This window comes from Nyctereutes procyonoides, unplaced genomic scaffold, assembly GCF_905146905.1.
Source record: "Nyctereutes procyonoides isolate TBG_1078 unplaced genomic scaffold, NYPRO_anot_genome, whole genome shotgun sequence".
Lineage (NCBI taxonomy): Eukaryota > Metazoa > Chordata > Mammalia > Carnivora > Canidae > Nyctereutes > Nyctereutes procyonoides.
In genome coordinates this window covers 77,967,888-77,985,898 of record NW_026575126.1, presented here as the reverse complement: position 1 = coordinate 77,985,898, position 18,011 = coordinate 77,967,888, and the positions used below count along the sequence as shown (strand labels likewise).

Below are 18,011 nucleotides of genomic sequence, written 5' to 3'. Positions count from 1 at the left end.
AAGTAACGAATGAAAGAGGAGAAATCACATTCAATAACAAGGAAATATAAATGATTGTAAAAACGTATTATGAGCAGCTATACGCCAATAAACTAGAGAATCTCGAAGAAATGGACGCATTTCTGGAAAACCACAAACTACCAAAACTGGAACAGGAAGAAACAAAAAAACCTGAACAGGCCAAAAACCGGAGAGGAAATTGAAGCAGTCATCAGAAAACTCCCAAGAACAAAAGTCCAGGGCCAGATGACTTCCCAGGAGGAATTCTATCAAATGTTTAAAGAAGAATCAATACCTATCCTACTAAAGCTGTTTTGAAAGATAGAAAGAGAATACTTCCAAACTTGTTTTATGAGGCCATCATCACCTTAATTCCAAAACCAGTCAAAGACACCACCAAAAAGGAGAAGTATAGACCAATATCCCTTATAAACACAGATGCAAAAATTCTCAACAAGATACTAGCCAATAGGATCCAACAATACTTTAAGAAGATGATTCACCATGACCAAGAGGGATTTATCCACGGCATGCAAGGTTGGTTCAACACTCATAAAACAATCAACATAATAGGTCATATCAACAAGAGAAAAAACAAGAACCATATGATCCTCTCAATAGAGGCAGAGAAAGCATTTGACAAAATACAGCATCCATTCCTGATCAAAACTCTTCAGAGTGTAGGGATAGAGGAAACATTCCTCAGCATCTAAAAAGCCATCTACGAAAAGCCCACAGCAAATATCATTCTCAATGGGGAAGCACTTGGAGCCTTACCTCTAATATCAGGAATAAAAAAGGGATGTGCACTCTCACTTCTGATATTCAACACAATACTGGAACTCCTAGCCTCAGCAATCAGACAACAAAAAGAAATAAAAGACATTCAAATTGGCAGAGGAAGTCAAACTCTCCCTCTTTGCAGATGACATGCTACTGTAAGTAGAAAACCCAAAAGACTTCACCCCAAGATTTCTAGAACTCATACAGCAATTCGGCAGTATGGCAGGATAAAATACCAATACCCAGAATTCAGTGGCATTCCTATATGCTAACAATGAGACTGAAGAAAGAGAAATCAATCCCATTTACAATTGCACCCAAAAGCAGAAGTACCTAGAAATAAACCTAACCAAAGAGGTAAAGGATCTATACCCTAAAAACTACAGAACACTTCTGAAAGAAATTGAGGAAGACACAAAGAGATGGAAAAATATCCCATGCTTATGGATTAGAAGAATTAATATAGTGAAAATGTCTATTCTACCCAGGACAATTTACACATTCAATGCAATCCCTATCAAAATACCATGGACTTTCCACAGAGAGTTTGAACAAGTAATCTTAATATTTGTGTGGAATCAGAAAAGACCCCAAATAGCCAAGGGAATATTGAAAAGGAAAACCAAAAAATAAAAAAATAAAAAATAAAAATAAAAGGGATCCCTGGGTGGCGCAGCGGTTTGGCGCCTGCCTTTGGCCCAGGGTGCGATCCTGGAGACCTGGGATCGAATCCCACATCGGGCTCCCAGTGCATGGAGCCTGCTTCTCCCTCTGCCTGTGTCTCTGCCTCTCTCTCTCTCTCTCTGTGTGTGTGACTATCATAAATAAATAAAAAATAAAAAAATAAAAAAAAGAAAGAAAAGGAAAACCAGAGCCAGGGGCATCACAATGTGGATTTCAACTCGTACTATAAAGCTGTGACCATCAAGACAATGTGGTACTGGCAAAAATTAGACACATAGATCAGTGGAACACAATAGAGAATCCAGAAATGGGCCCTCAACTCAATGGTCAATTAATATTCAAAAAAGCAGGAAAGACCATCCACTGGTTAAAAGACAGTCTCTTCAATAAATGGTGCAGGGAAAATTAGACATCCACATGCAAAAGAAAGAAACTAGACCACTCTCTTGTACCATACATAAAGATAAACTCAAAATGGATGAAAGATCTCTATGTGAGACAAGATTCCATCAAAATCCTAGAGAACACAGGCAACACCATTTTTGAGCTTGACAACAGCAACTTTTTGCAAGATACATCTAAGAAGGTAAGGAAAACAAAAGTAAAAATGAACTATTGGGACTTCATCAAGATAAAAAGCTTCTGCAAAAGAAACAGTCAATAAAACTAAAAGACAACCTACAGAATGGGAGAATTTGCAAATGACATATCAGATAAAGGGCTAGTATCCAAGATCTATAAAGAACTTATTAAATTCAACAGCAAAGAAACAAACAATCCAATCATGAAATGGGCAAAAGACATGAACAGAAATTTCACCAAAGACATAAACGTGGCCAACAAGCATATGAGAATATGCTCCCCATTATTTGCCATCAGGGAAATACAAATCAAAACCACAATGAGATACCAGATACCACCTCACACCAGTGAGAATGGTGAAAATTAACAAGACGGGAAACAACAAATTTTGGAGAGGATGTGGAGAAAGGAGAACCCTCTTGCACTCTTGGTGGGAACATGAACTGGATAGCCACTCTGGAAAACTGTGTGGAGGTTCCTTAAAGAGTTAAAAATAGAGCTACACTATGATCCACCAATTGCACTACTGGGGATTTACCCCAAAGATACAGATGCAGTGAAATTCAAGACACCTGCACCCCAATATTTATAGCAGCAATGTCCACAATAGCCAAACTGTGGAAGGAGCCTCAGTGTCCACTGAAAGACAAATAAAGAAGATGTGGTCTATATATGCAATGGAATATTACTCAGCCATTAGAAATCGATGACAACCCAGCATTTGCTTCGACATGGATGGAACTGGAGGGTATTACGTTGAGTGAAGTAAGTCAATCGGAGAAGGACAAACATTGTATGGTTTAATTCATTTGGGGAATATAAAAAGTAGTGAAAGGGAGTAAGGGGGAAAGGAGAGAAATCCGGGAAATATCAGAGAGGGTGACAGAACATGAGAGACTCCTAACTCTGGGAAACGAACAAGGGGTAGTGGAAGGGGAGGTGGGCAGGGGGACGGGGTGACTGGGTGATGGGCACTGAGCAGGGCACTTGATGGGATGAGCACTGGGTCTTTCACTACATGTTGGCTAATCAAACTCCAATAAAAAAAATATACGAAAGAAAGAAAGAAAGAAAAGAAAAGAGAAGAGAAGAGAAAAAGAAAAGAAAAGAAAAGAAAAGAAAAGAAAAGAAAAGAAAAGAAAAGAAAAGAAAAGAAAGAAGAAAAGAAAGAAAATAAAATATCAAGTTCTTGACCAAGCAGTGCTGGAAAGCTTCAGGACTGAGGGAAAATAGTATGTAGACGTAGAGGATCCTTTTTTTTTCTTTTTCCATTACAACTCATTTTTTTTAAACAATAAATTTATTTTTTATTGGTGTTCAGTTTACCAACATACAGAATAACACCCAGTGCTCCCTTTCTGATATTTCCCTCACATTTCTTCTCCCTTCCCTTATATTCCCTTTCACTATTATTTATATTCCCCAAATGAGCCCCTCCCGCGAACCCAGCCGGGGGCGGCCACTCGCAGCCTGGAGCAGCGAAGGTGCTGGTGTCCTCTCCCCGCAGACCCGCACTCAGCCCGCGTGCCCCGCGGGGCCTTGGAGCCCGGCCCCGACGCCGAGGAGGCACGCACCGTGCGAGAGGCGCTGGGCCGCTACGAGGCGGCGCTGGAGGGCATGGTGCGCGCACTGCACGATGACATGCAGGGGCTGCAGCGCGGCGTGGAGAGGCGCGTGGCCAAGGCGGTGCGCCTGGCCGGCCCGCTGGCACGCACGGTGGCCAAGCTGTAGCTCGACAACCAGCGGCTGCAGTCGCAGCTCGAGCGCTTGACGCAGCAGGGGGAGGCGCTGGGCTTGGGGACCGGGCAGGCCCCCGCCGCAGGCTCGCCCGGTTCGCACAGCCCCCCGGCCGCGCGCCCCGCCTGGGCTCCGCGCGCTTCGCCAGCCACACCACCTTCTCGCTGTCCGGCCGTGGCCAGAGCGTGGATTTCCAGGATGAAGCCGGTGAGGCGGATGCCAGGAAGGCCTCGGACCCTGGCATCATCGAGAATGGGCACCAGCCAGGAGCAGGGTCACATGCTCAGGTGTGGGCGATGGACCTGCCGAGGCTGCCCAAACTTTCCCAGCACCAGAGCCCCCCCAGCCTCGCCCTGTGAGCCTCTCCTTGGGGCTGCCTCATCAGCCTGTCACGGCCATCACTCAGATGCCTGAGAAGTTCTCAGGGGAGACCTCGGCCATGGCTCTGTCGCCCACGTCTGCCGCTGTCCTGGGGGCCCTCAGCCTGAGCCCCAGTGAGGCCCAAATGAATGAGAACATACACTGTTTCTCCTTCTCCGATTGACTTACTTCACTCAGCATAATACCCTCCAGTTCCTTCCACGTTGAAGCAAATGGTGGGTATTTGTCATTTCTAACGGCTGAGGAATATTCCATTGCATACATAAACCACATCTTCTTTATCCATTCATCTTTCGATGGACATCGAGGCTCCTTCCACAGTTTGGCTACTGTGGACATTGCTGCTATAAACATCGGGGTGCAGGTGTCCCGGCGTTTCATTGCATCTGAATCTTTGGGGTAAATCCCCAACAGTGCAATTGCTGGGTCATAGGGCAGGTCTATTTTTAACTCTTTGAGGAACCATAGGATCCTCTCCTTAGATGCAGAGAAAGCATTTGACAAAATACAGCGTCCATTCCTGATCAACTCTTCAGATAGGGATAGAGGGAACATTCCTCGACATCTTAAAAGCCATCTACAAAAAGTCCACAGAAAATATCATTCTCAATGGGGAAACACTGGGAGCCTTTCCCCTAAGATCAGGAACAAGACAGGGATGTCCACTCTCACCACTGCTATTCAACATAGTATTGGAAGTCCTAGCCTCAGCAATCAGACAACAAAAAGACATTAAAGGCATTCAAATTGGCAAAGAAGAAGTCAAACTCTCCCTCTTCGCCGATGACATGATACTCTACATAGAAAACCCAAAAGCCTCCACACCAAGATTGCTAGAACTCATACAGCAATTTCTTAGCATGCCAGGATACAAAATCAATGCGCAGAAATCAATGGCATTTCTATACACTAACAATGAGACTAAAGAAAGAGAAATTAAGGAGTCAATCCCATTTACAATTGCACCCAAAAGCAGAAGATACCTAGGAATAAACCTAACCAAAGAGGTAAAGGATCTACACCCTAAAAACTACAGAACACTTCTGAAAGAAATTGAGGAAGACACAAAGAGATGGGAAAATATTCCATGCTCATGGATTGGCAGAATTAATATTGTGAAAATGTCAGTGTTACCCAGGGCAATTTACACGTTTAATGCAATCCCTATCAAAATACCATGGACTTTCTTCAGAGAGTTAGAACACATTATTTTAAGATTTGTGTGGAATCAGAAAAGACCCCGAATAGCCAGGGGAATTTTAAAAAAGAAAACCAGAGCTGGGGGCATCACAATGCCGGATTTCAGGTTGTACTACAAAGCTTTGGTCATCAAGACAGTGTGGTACTGGCACAAAAACAGACACATAGATCAATGGAACAGAATAGAGAACCCAGAAGTGGACCCTGACCTTTATGGTCAACTAATATTCGATAAAGGAGGAAAGACTATCCACTGGAAGAAAGACAGCCTCTTCAATAAATGGTGCTGGGAAAAATTGGACATCCACATGCAGAAGAATGAAACTAGACCACTCTCTTGCACCATACACAAAGATAAACTCAAAATGGATGAAAGATCTAAATGTGAGACAAGATTCCATCAAAATCCTAGAGGAGAACACAGGCAACACCCTTTTTGAACTCGGCCACAGTAACTTCTTGCAAGATACATCCACGAAGGCAAAAGAAACAAAAGCAAAAATGAACTATTGGGACTTCATCAAGATAAGAAGCTTTTGCACAGCAAAGGATACAGTCAACAAAACTAAAAGACAACCTACAGAATGGGAGAAGATATTTGCAAATGACGTATCAGATAAAGGGGTAGTTTCCAAGATCTATAAAGAACTTATTAAACTCAACACCAAAGAAACAAAACAATCCAATCCTGAAATGGGCAAAATACATGAACAGAAATCTCACAGAGGAAGACATAGACATGGCCAACAGACACATGAGAAAATGCTCCACATCACTTGCCATCAGGGAAATACAAATCAAAACCACAATGAGATACCACCTCACACCAGTGAGAATGGGGAACATTAACAAGGCAGGAAACCACAAATGTTGGAGAGGATGCGGAGAAAAGGGAACCCTCTTACCACTCATTTTTATATCAGACTAAAAATTCCCAATATTTTTTCTCTTTTCTCACCTTAACTACAATATGTTACTAGCTCTTCCTTTTTAAATTTCTCCTGTTTGACTTTCCTTTTTCTACAATTATGTGTCTTAAATTTAACTTCTGGATTCCCTTCAACGTATTCAATTTCATTTTGTTCAATATATGATATGGGTATTTGATTTGTGTTTTTTTGTTTTTTTCTGCCTCGTTTTGTTTTACAATGGTGGAAGTTAATACCTTCTAAAACATGACCAACAGCACCCAGAACCAAGTGGAATACTGTGCTGGTTCATTCTGTGAGATTATATTCTCTCTTCATTCCCATTCTGTCCCCTTCTTTTATCTCATTTATGTTTTGGTGGTCAATGTTGTGTCTCTCTACAAGTATTGCTGGTTTATATAAGTTTGGGATTGAGCATCTTCTAACATACAGAACAAAATACACTCAGAATCAAGAGAATCAACCTCTAGGACCCTTCAGGTAGACTATATTCTCCCTTCACTACCACTTCTTCACCACCATCATCTCCCAACCTTTTTTTTTTTTTTTCGTTTTCTTCTTTACTTTTTTCCCCCTTCTTTGTGGTTTTTGGCCTTTAATTTTCACTACTTTTTATTTTTTTTATTTTTTTAAAGATTTTATTTACTGGGGGGGGGGGCAGAGTCACAGGCAGAGGGAGAAGCAGGCTCCATGCAGGGAGCCCGACGTGGGACTTGATCCCGGGTCTCAAGGATCACACCCCGGGCTGCAGGCGGCGCCAAACCACTGCACTACTGGGACTGCCCCACTACTTTAATACTTCTTTTTCACTTTAGTGGTCCTTTTATTTTATTTTGTTCAGTTTTTTGTGTTTTTTTTTTTTTTTCATTTTCTGGTCTTGGACCTCTTCAGAATCATCTAGGGTATGTTTTACTTTGGTTGTAGTTGATATTTTTTACTCAACCCACTCATACAGCCACTCTGCACTGAATAAAAGGACTAGAAGGAAGAATTCATCACAAAAGAAGAACCAGAAACAGTACTCTCTGCAGCAGAGTTACAGAATATGGATTTCAATATGATGTCAGAAATTCAATTCAGAAGTACAATTATAAAACCACTGGTGGCTCTGCAAAAAAGCATAAATTACTGTAGAGACTTCGTTACTGCAGAATTGAGATCTAATCAGGCCAAAATTAAATAGATTCAATGAGATGCAATCCAAACTGGATGTTCTAACTGCTGAGGTGGAAGAAAGAGTGAGTGACATAGAAGACAAGTTGATGGTAAGGAAGGAAGCTGAGGAAAAAAGAGAAACGCGATTAAGAGCCCACAAGGAAAGGCTTAGGGAAATAAATGATAGCCTGAGGATGAATTTACATATAATTGGGGTTCCAGAAGAGGCTGAGAGGGAGAGATGACCACAAAGTATATTTGAACAAATCATAGTTGAGAACTTCCCAAATATGAGCAAGGAAACAGGCATTCAGATCCAAAAGAGAGAGAGAGAGAGGACCCCCCCAAAAAAATTCAATAAAAACCATTCAACACCTCGACATTTAATAGTGAAACTTGCAAATTTAAAGATAAAGAGAAAATTCTTAAAGCAGTGCAAGACAAGAGATTCTTAACTTATATGGGGAGAAATATTAGATGAACAGCAGACCTCTCCACAGAGACTTGGCAGACCAGAAAGGGCTGGCATGATATATAAAGGGTACTAAAGAAGAACATGCAGCCAAGAATATTTTATCCAGAAAGGCGCTCATTCAGAATACAAGGAGAGATAAAGAGCTTACAGGATAGGGAGAAACTGAAAGAATATGTGACCACCAAACTGGCTCTGCAAGAAACATTAACGGGGACCTGTAAAAGAAAGAGTCCAGAGAAACAATCCACAGAAACAGGGACTGAATAGGTAGTACGATGACACTAAATTAATATCTTTCAATAGTTACTCTGAATGTGAATGGGCTAAATGATCCCATCAAAAGATGCAGGGTATCGGAATGGATAAAAAAACAAGACCCACCTATATGCTGTCTATGAGAGACTCATTTTAGACCACCAGCCTGAAAATGAAGGGGTGGAGAACCATTTACCATTCAAATGGTCCTCAAAAGAAAGCTGGGGTAGCAATCCTCATATCAGATAAGTTAAAGTTTATCCCAAAGACTTAGTAAGAGATGAAGAAGGACACTATATCAAACTTAAAGGGTCTAACCAACAAGAAGACCTAACAATCCTGAATATTTATGCCCATAATGTGGGAGCTGCCAAGTATATCAATCCATAACCAAAGGAAAGGAACACTTAGATAATAACACACGAGACTTCACCATAGTGCTCTCAGCAAAACACAGATCTTCTTTTTTTTTAATTTTTTTTAATTTATTTATGATAGTCACAGAGAGAGAGAGAGAGAGAGGCAGAGACACAGGCAGAGGGAGAAGCAGGTTCCATGCACCGGGAGCCTGACGTGGGATTCGATCCCGGGTCTCCAGGATCGCGCCCTGGGCCAAAGGCAGGCGCCAAACCGCTGCGCCACCCAGGGATCCCTTCTTTTTTTTTAATTTTTTTTTTTAATTTATGATAGTCACAGAGAGAGAGAGAGAGAGAGAGAGAGAGAGAGAGAGAGAGAGAGAGAGAGAGGCAGAGACACAGGCAGAGGGAGAAGCAGGCTCCATGCACCGGGAGCCCAACGTGGGATTCGATCCCGGGAAAACACAGATCTTCTAAGCAGAACATCACCAAAGAAACAAGGTCCTTGAGTGATACACTGGACCAAATAGATTTCACAGATATATACAGAACATTGCATCCTAATGCAACTGAATACACATTCTTCTCAAGTGCACGTGGAATTTTCTCCAGAACAGACCACATACTGGGTCACAAATCAGGTCTCAACTGATACCAAAAGATTGGGATTGTCTCCTGTATATTTTCAGACCATGATGCTTTGCAACTAGAACTCAACCACAAGAAGAAATTTGGAAGAACCTCAAACATAAGCAGGTTAAAGAGCATCCAAAGAGATGAATTGGTCAACCAGAAAATTAGAGAATTAAAAAGATTCATGGAAACTAATGAAAATGAAGATACAACTATTCAAAATCTTTGGGATATAGCAAAAGTGGTCTTAAGAGGGAAATACCTCACAATACAAGCCTCCCTCAAAAAACTGGAAAAAAACTCAAATACACAACTTTATTAATTTTAGTGTACCTAACAAATGTTTGCATAGTGTTATAAAAACACTGTTCCAGGCACTGTTTTTATCCACTGAATTAGTAGATGATCCATATTCTAGTGACATCTTTTGAAGTTTATTTATTCATGGGAGACATAGAGAGGCAGAGTCATAGGCAAAGAGAAGAGAAGCAGCCTCCTTGCAGAGAGCCTAATGCAGGACTTGATCCCAGGACCCGGGATCACACCCTGAGCCGAAGGCAGACGCTCCACCACCAAGCCACCCAAGTATTCCTCTATTGTCATTTCTAGTGAGAAATCCTTAAGAAGTCATTTATTATTATGTATAACCTTATGTATATCTTTTTCTTAAAAGAAGGCAATAACAAAAAAAGAAAAAAAAAGAAGAAGGCAATAACACCTGGTTGGATGGACCAGATGAACTAATATATGTGAAAAGATATTGTCTTGCCCTTCTAGAGAGAAATAAGTCGTAACTAATGGTTTCTGAAGGAGTATTCCTCTGGTTCGTCTACTCCAAGAACCAGTATTTTTATGTAATCAATATACTTGAGGTTCACTCCTTAAATTGCAACATTTTGAAGAGGTCAAAGGACATGAAAATAAATTCATCCTAGAATAACATCGTTTACTGTACAACTAAGATAAGCATAATCATTTATGACCCTAAATGTTATTTAATAAGCCTCTAATTTTATAATTCCTTTATATTATGAAGAACTGGTGAAAATCCTTGGCCAACTGTGGTCTGGTTCAGCCCAGACACTTCTTTTCTAGGATTATCCAAGTTTTGCTGAAACTCTTCTGAAAATCCCATTGTTTTCACTTGTCACCTGTGTCATTACACTGCCTTGTATTGGAGCCCTTAAGACTCTTTGTAGATATGTTGTTTTTGTTGTTGTTGTTTTTGGTTGCAAAATAAACTTTGACCAAAGCCTTTACCAGTAGTAATTAACCATTACTTCTAATACCCATTTTAATTAAAACCATCTGTTTGCTATAAGGAAATTTAAAACTAGAACAACATGATAGAAAAGTAGATTTCTCTGCATCACTTTTTTATGTTCATCACTATGACTCTCAGTCTCCTCCAAGACTCTTACGATGATCCTAGGACTTGTTTGATGAAAATGCAAAAGCTGCTTAAAAAAAAAATCACACAAAAATAAATACTGCCATATCCTGTCACATTGTTTCTCAAATGAAGGTATAGAAAATTTAGGTACTATAGCAAATGAGTATTTTTAACTTAGAAGTTATATACATTTTGATAAATAAATGTTTATATGACAAATGTAACTGACATATAAAACTCATAATTTCCACAAATACTATTTCCTAGGACAAGGTTAAAAATGTTAATTCCCTTTAAGCAAATATATTAATACTGAGTATGATAAAAAAAAACTGTAAAGAAAACACACAAATGACTGAGTTTGAGAAATACTTTTATGTTTATTTCAAGTTTATTTGAGTCATTACACTGCATCACTGCCTTAAAGCTTACATAATTTTTAAAAACTTTGTATCATAAAAGTTACAGGTGAATAATTACAGATTATTGCCTACAAGGTTTCTAGGCATTGAAAAAAAAGTTTGATTTCAGATTTGGAACATGATTCTTAATATAATCTTACTTATAAAATAAATTATTTTCACTATTTATATCCTCTCCTGGGAATATGCTACTAATTTAAGACCTAAATTTATTTTAGTTTCAATGCATTAAAAGTTTTTTATAAGCTTTTTTTTCCTCTGTGAATAATGATATTGAATTGGATAAAAAGATCTGACTTAGTTTTCATACATTTATATATTCATATGATTTTTCCACCATAAGTTATGTGCTGCTGCTGGGTAAGTGAAGGACTGGGACCTAAGGGTTTCTCACATTTACTGTATTCACATAATTTCTCCCGAGTATGGATTTTCCTATGTTGATTAAGGTGTGCACTCTGGCTAAAGGCTTTGTCACATTCATTACATTTATAAGGTTTTTCTCCTGTATGAGTTCTCTCATGCTGGTTAAGATGTGTTCTCTGGCTGAAGGCTTTCCCACAAAAACTACATTCATATGGTTTCTCTCCAGTATGAAGTCGATGATGTTCAGTAAGGGATGTGATACGGCTAAAGGCTTTACCACATTGATTACATTTATACGGCCTCTCTCCAGTATGAATTCTCAGATGTTGAGTAAAGGATGAATGTTGACGGAAGGCTTTTCCACATTCATTGCATACAAAAGGTTTTTCTCCTGTGTGAATTCTCTGATGTTGAATAAGATGTATCCTCTGGCTGAATCTTTTCCCACATTCATCACACTTATAGGGCTTCTCTCCTGTAAGGACTATCTGAGGTTGAGTAAGAGATGAGTTGTGGTTGAAGACCTTTCCACATTCACTGAGTTTCTCTTCAGTATGAATATGATTAGTAAGAAGAATATGTTGATTGAAGATTTTTCCACACTCATATTCATAAGGATTATTTCTTACATAGTTCCCCTGATAGTAAATCAAGTCTGAATTATGTTTGATGCGATTTCCTTGTGTGTCCAAACTAAGGGGTATTTTAACTGAAGGAATTCCCTGATGCATAATAAGGTTTGAGTTCACATTACAGTTTTCTCCAAATCTATCACAGTCAAGGTTTCTCTCCTGTGTGATCTTTTTGTGGGTCAAAGATACTTGTGCTAAATGTCCCTGCTGGATTTCTTGGTTAAACTCTAACTGGTAATCAAAATTCCAGAGTCTTCCTAAGATGGAGTACCAGAAACTGTCTCCTGTTAGTCTTTCCATTACCATATCATGATTTTGATTTTCATCAGAAATATTCCGGTTTGGGGTTGATTTTTTGATTTCAGGTCTATTCTCCCCATCTAAAAGAAATTCAGAACATACAAGTACTTTGCCACCTTCTCTGTTTTGAAAAAGAAATTGTTGCACAATGAATTACCAAGTGAAACTTATACTAATGCAGACAAATCACATGTGGTGTAAGTTTTAAAATATGGCTATGTAACAAGGGATAAGACTATAAAAGGATGACAAACATGTATGGTAGTTATAAGAGGACATCCAAGAGTATCCATGGATGAAAGGAAATAGAAGAATAATAAATACCAGAGAAAGGTCTGCGGTTAGAGGTGGGAGATACTTGAGGAAAGATTGTACTTGGAGAAGACAGGTTCGAGCGCATCACCCTATAAATCTCATCTGTGGGTTATTCTATTTTAGTGCCAGCTACTTGTCTATTTAAAAAGTATTTCTTATTTTTAATCTTTTGTTTAAAATTATAAAATGGGGACACCTGGGTGGGTCAGCAGTTGAGCGTCTGCCTTCAGCTCAGGGCAGGATTCCAGGTCCTGGGATTGACTCTCACATTGGGCTCCTGCAGGGAGCCTGCTTCTCCCTCTGCCTATGTCTCTGCCTCGGCCTGTGTGTATCTCATGAATAAATAAAATCTTAAAAAAATAAAATGATAAAATGAATATTTGCTTATAATAACATATTCAAATAAGGTGGATATGCATAAAGGAAGAATTTCACCCCCTTAGAGGTCATTATTGGTAATAGTTTGGAGCCTATCAGATTTTTTTCCTGTTCATACAAATATAAATGTAAATCATATTTTAAACAAGCATGAATTGTGATAAAAACAAAATTTCATTTCAGTCTCCCACCATTTCTTTAAACTTAATTTGGGGAGGGCATTATTATTCTGCTTCTGGATGAAGATTTGGGCAGGTTTCATGGTTCCCCCTAATTCTTAGATAACAGATATTCTTACTGTTACAGTAAGTTACAAATACAGTCTATTCGGTAATTAAAATGTTGTCACCTGTTTGGTAATTAAAACTCCAAAATTAATCCCCTTTCCTTCCCCTGGGCTGTTAGAATCATTTTTTCCTCTTTCCCCACCACCTATCTCTTTCCCCACTCTATTCTCTCCCTATTTTTTTTACTTGACTACGCTCTCACTTCTTTCCCCATTTTATCTATTTCCCTGCCCATGTCTTCCTTCACTCACTAATTGTTGTTCTTTTGTTGTTGTTGTTGTTTAGGTGGGGAGGAGCAGAGGGAGAAAGAGAGAATTTTAAGGAGGCTCCACACCCAGCACAGAGCCTGATGCTGGGCTTGATCTCATGACCCTGAGATCATGACCTAAGCCAAAATCAATAGTTAGGCACTTAACTGGCTGAGCCACCCAGGTGCCCCTGTTTAGTTCCCTTCTAACAAGAGATGGAGGATAGAAGCTGTGTGGAGGGAAGGATTAAGAGACAGGCCAATTTTTGTAGGATTGGGTGGCTTCACATTCTACCCTGGCAGAAAGTTAAACAGGACTCACTTTGGAAACTTTTATGACTTTTGGGAGGCCCTAGCTGGGCCTCTTTTTCTCCTCTCATTTTCCATGATCTAGATAGATAAAATTCTACTTCAGACAGTCCCTTGGGAACAGCCCTATAGCAACGAATCCTACAGGACAAGATCAAAGATCACAGTGGCTGACTCATAAACACTCATGATACCTTGTCTTGACAAACTTGGGTAGTCCAGATGATCCTAATTCAACAGTTTCTCTTGGCTCACCTACAAAAGCTATTTCATCAGTCACCTGTTCTTGACCCTTGGACTGCTTTAGCTTTCTCAAATGGAGGTCATGCACTAGTCTTGGTCTTCCAATCATAGATAATGTATATAAAAGCTGAAGGAATGTTGCCCTTGAGGCTTGCACATATGATTATTATCCTAATTAGGACATTTGACAGCAAAAAGGAGCACCATTAATAATTATGCCAAGCATTGTCCTGGGAAAATAAAGTGGAATTACACCATAATATTGTTTTGTATTTTGTGTTGTTTTTTTTTGTTTTGTTTTTGGTTTGTTTTTTTTTTTTTGTTTTTTTTTTTAATTTTTATTTATTTATGATAGTCACAGAGAGAGAAAGAGAGAGAGGCAGAGACATAGGCAGAGGGAGAAGCAGGCTCCATGCACTGGGAGCACGATGTGGGACTCGATCCCGGGTCTCCAGGATCGCGCCCTGGGCCAAAGGCAGGCGCCAAACTGCTGCGCCACTCAGGGATCCCTGTTTTTGGTTTGTTTTTAAGAAAGAGTGAGTGGGGGACAGGCAGAGAGAGAATCCACACCCACTGGATGATGTAGGGCATGATCTCACAACCCTGAAATCATGACCTGAGCTAAAATCAAGAGTCCAGAGCTTAATAGAGCCACCCAGGTGCCTCTGCATTTTGTTTTTACATTACTGCATATCATGAACACATTTCCATGTCAGACCTTACATTGCTTACCCCTCTGTTGTCTCAGATTATAGAAAAAGTGCTACTTGGGAAGAAAGTGTTTTCAGACATGGGAGCAGAAGATCTTCCCCTGCCTACACTGTGAGAATGACATGCATTCTCTTTTGTGTTCTAGTTCTAAATTAAGTGTAATATCATAGTTACAGCTACAGACTAAGTCTCTCTAGTTTATTAGGCTTTCATTATTCTTTCATTATTCTTTATGTAGGGTTCTACATAAAGAAAAATAGGAGATTTGCATAGACTACTGTAGTCTCAATGTGGTTACTATTTGTCCCCACCAATTCCATATTCCCCGAATCAACTGTTGGGGTTATGAACCTTCAATAAAATTAAGATTTCTAGGATACCTAGACTTCTGACCTGCTTTGCATCTAAGAAGGGATACCTTCTAGATAGGATCTTAGTATAAGCGTATTGTGATGCCACTGGGCAACTTGAACATCATGAAGGGCCTTTTGAACTACTCCAAACCTCACCTAGTAGACAACTTAGCCTACTTAGCCTCATTCAATGCCTTTTGAACTGAATTATTTAGAAGCAGGAAGGAAGGAAACAAGAAAGAAAAGAGGAAGGGAGAAAAGGATGGGAGAGAGGAGGGAGAAAAGAGAAGAATTAGGGAGGGCAGCCCTGGTGGCACAGCAGTTTAGTAGCACCTGCAGCCCGGGGTGTGATCCTGGAGACCCAGGATCGAGTCTCATGTCAGGTTCCCTGCATGGAGACTGCTTCTCCTTCTGCCTGTTTCTCTGCTTCTGTGTGTGTGTGTGTGTGTGTGTGTGTGTGTGTGTGTGTGTCTATGAATAAATAAATAAAATCTTAAAAAAAGAATTAGGGAGAAAGGGAAGGAGGAAAACATTTTAAAGTTTATCCTTTCTATGTGCAAAGCACTATAGTATTTCTAGTTCTCTTTTGTTAATTAAAAAAAAGTGCCATGATTTATAGTGGGTTATAATATTAATTTAGTGGGTAGAAAATAAATTAAAAGCTGGAAAAAAACAAAATAGGCTAAAAACAATTAGAAACTATCACAGCATCAGTAGGATAAACATTGGTAAAATTTTTTAAGATTTTACTTATTTGAGAGAGAGAGAGAGAGAGAGAACAAGCAATGGTGAAGGCAGAGGAAGAGAGAGAGAGGCAGACTCCCCACTAAGCAAGAAGCCTCACCTGGGGCTCAACCTCAGGACCTGAGCTGAAGGCAGACACTCAACTGAATGAGCCACCCAGGTGCCCCTATTTGAGATAATCCTTTGTCTCACTTTTATAGATTGTATATATATCTTATGGGTTGCAATAAAAATGCATTTCTTAAAAATAATAATAATAAAAAATAAAAATAAAAATGCATTTCTTAATGAAAGTGGTGGTTATAAATAAGTAAAAACTATTGTCTTAGCAGAGGTAAGTTTTTTCTCTAAAGTGTCATATAGTAAATATTTAAGGTTTTGCAGGTGATATGGACTTATTGTTTACTCAACTCCACTGTTATAGTGTGAAAACAGCCACACACAATACAAGTGGCAGAGTAAGTGTGGCTGGATTCCCTTAAAATTGCTTACAAAAACATGTGACTCTAGACAATGTTTTGTTCATCCAAAGAGTCTACAACACCTAACAGAGTTATCTGAAAAGGTAGCCCCCTTTGATAATCTAAGACATCTTTATGTTCATCTTACACTAGCAATGTATGAGAGTGCTTTTTCCCCTATAGACTTACCAACAATGTGCAGACAAATTTTTGGACTTGCTAAACTGATAGATGAGAAAAGATAATCTGGTGTAGTTTTGATTTGTGTTTCTCTTACTGTGAGACTGAATATTTTTTCCTACATTAAACATATTTGTATTCCTTTATCTAGGAACTGTTCGTATATGTGTACACTTCTATTAGGCTGTTGGACTCTTACTGATTTACAGCAGCTTTTTATTAATAAGAGCTTAGCCCTTTGGTATAAGTTGCAAATATTTCCCTTCCATGTCATTTGCCTTTTTAATCTTACTATTCTATACCATGCAGAGTTTGGGGATTTGTATCTGTTGAATATAGAAATCTTCTGTTTTATGACTTTCAGATTTTGAATCATAGTCCGAAATGACTTCCCCATTTCAAGGTTATAAAAGATTTCTCCTATGTCTCTTATGGTTTCATATTTTAAATTTAAAGTCTCTGATTCTGGGTGGCTCAGTGGTTTAGTGCCACCTTCAGGCCACGGCCTGATCCTGGAGACCTGGGATGGAGTCCCATGTCAGGCTCCCTGCATGGAGCCTGCTTCTCTGCCTGTGTCTCTGCCTCTGTGTGTGTGTGTGTGTGTGTGTGTGTGTGTGTGTGTGTCTCATGAATAAATAAATAAAATCTTTAAAAAAAATAAAATGAAATAAAGTCTCTGATTCCTTTGGAGTATCTTGGTCTAAAGACTTTATGGTGCAGCCACTCTAGAAAACTGTGTGGAGGTTCCTCAAAGAGTTAAAAATAGACCTGCCCTACGACCCAGCAATTGCACTGTTGGGGATTTACCCCAAAGATGCAGATGCAATGAAACGCCGGGACACCTGCACCCCGATGTTTCTAGCAGCAATGTCCACAATAGCCAAACTGTGGAAGGAGCCTCGGTGTCCATCGAAAGATGAATGGATAAAGAAGATGTGCTTTATGTATACAATGGAATATTACTCAGCCATGACAAATACCCACCATTTGCTTCAATGTGGATGGAACTGGAGGGTATTATGCTGAGTGAAATGAGTCAATCGGAGAAGGACAAACATTATATGGTCTCATTCATTTGGGGAATATAAATAATAGTGGAAGGGAATAGAAGGGAAGGGAGAAGAAATGGGTAGGAAATATCAGAAAGGGAGACAGAACATAAAGACTCCTAACTCTGGGAAATGAACTAGGGTTGGTGGAAGGGGAGGAGTGTGGGTGGTGAGGGTGAATGGGTGACGGGCACTGAGGGGGGCACTTGACGGGATGAGCACTGGGTGTTATTCTGTATGTTGGCAAACTGAACACCAATAAAAAATAAATTTATTATTAGAAAAAATAAAATAAAGACTTTATTCATGAGAGACACAGAGCGAGAGAGGCAGAGACATAAGCAGAGGGAGAAGCAGGCTCAATCCCAAGACTCTGGGATCATGACCTGAGCCAAAGGCAGACGCTCAACCATTGAGCCACCAAGGTGCCCCTGGAGTACCTTGGTTTAAG

The 18,011-nt window shown here is 39.7% G+C and overlaps 1 protein-coding gene across 1 annotated transcript in view; it reads right to left on the bottom strand.

Annotated features, from left to right (window-relative positions):
* Positions 1–10,972: 10,972 nt before the first annotated feature.
* The window catches only part of ZNF713 (zinc finger protein 713), a 38,221-nt gene continuing 31,182 nt past the window's right edge, over positions 10,973–18,011 (bottom strand). Inside the window, exon 5 of the mRNA XM_055340719.1 lies at positions 10,973–12,363. Coding sequence (XP_055196694.1) covers positions 11,306–12,363 — 1,058 coding nt within the window. The 3' untranslated portion in view covers positions 10,973–11,305. The remainder of the gene's footprint in view (positions 12,364–18,011) is intronic.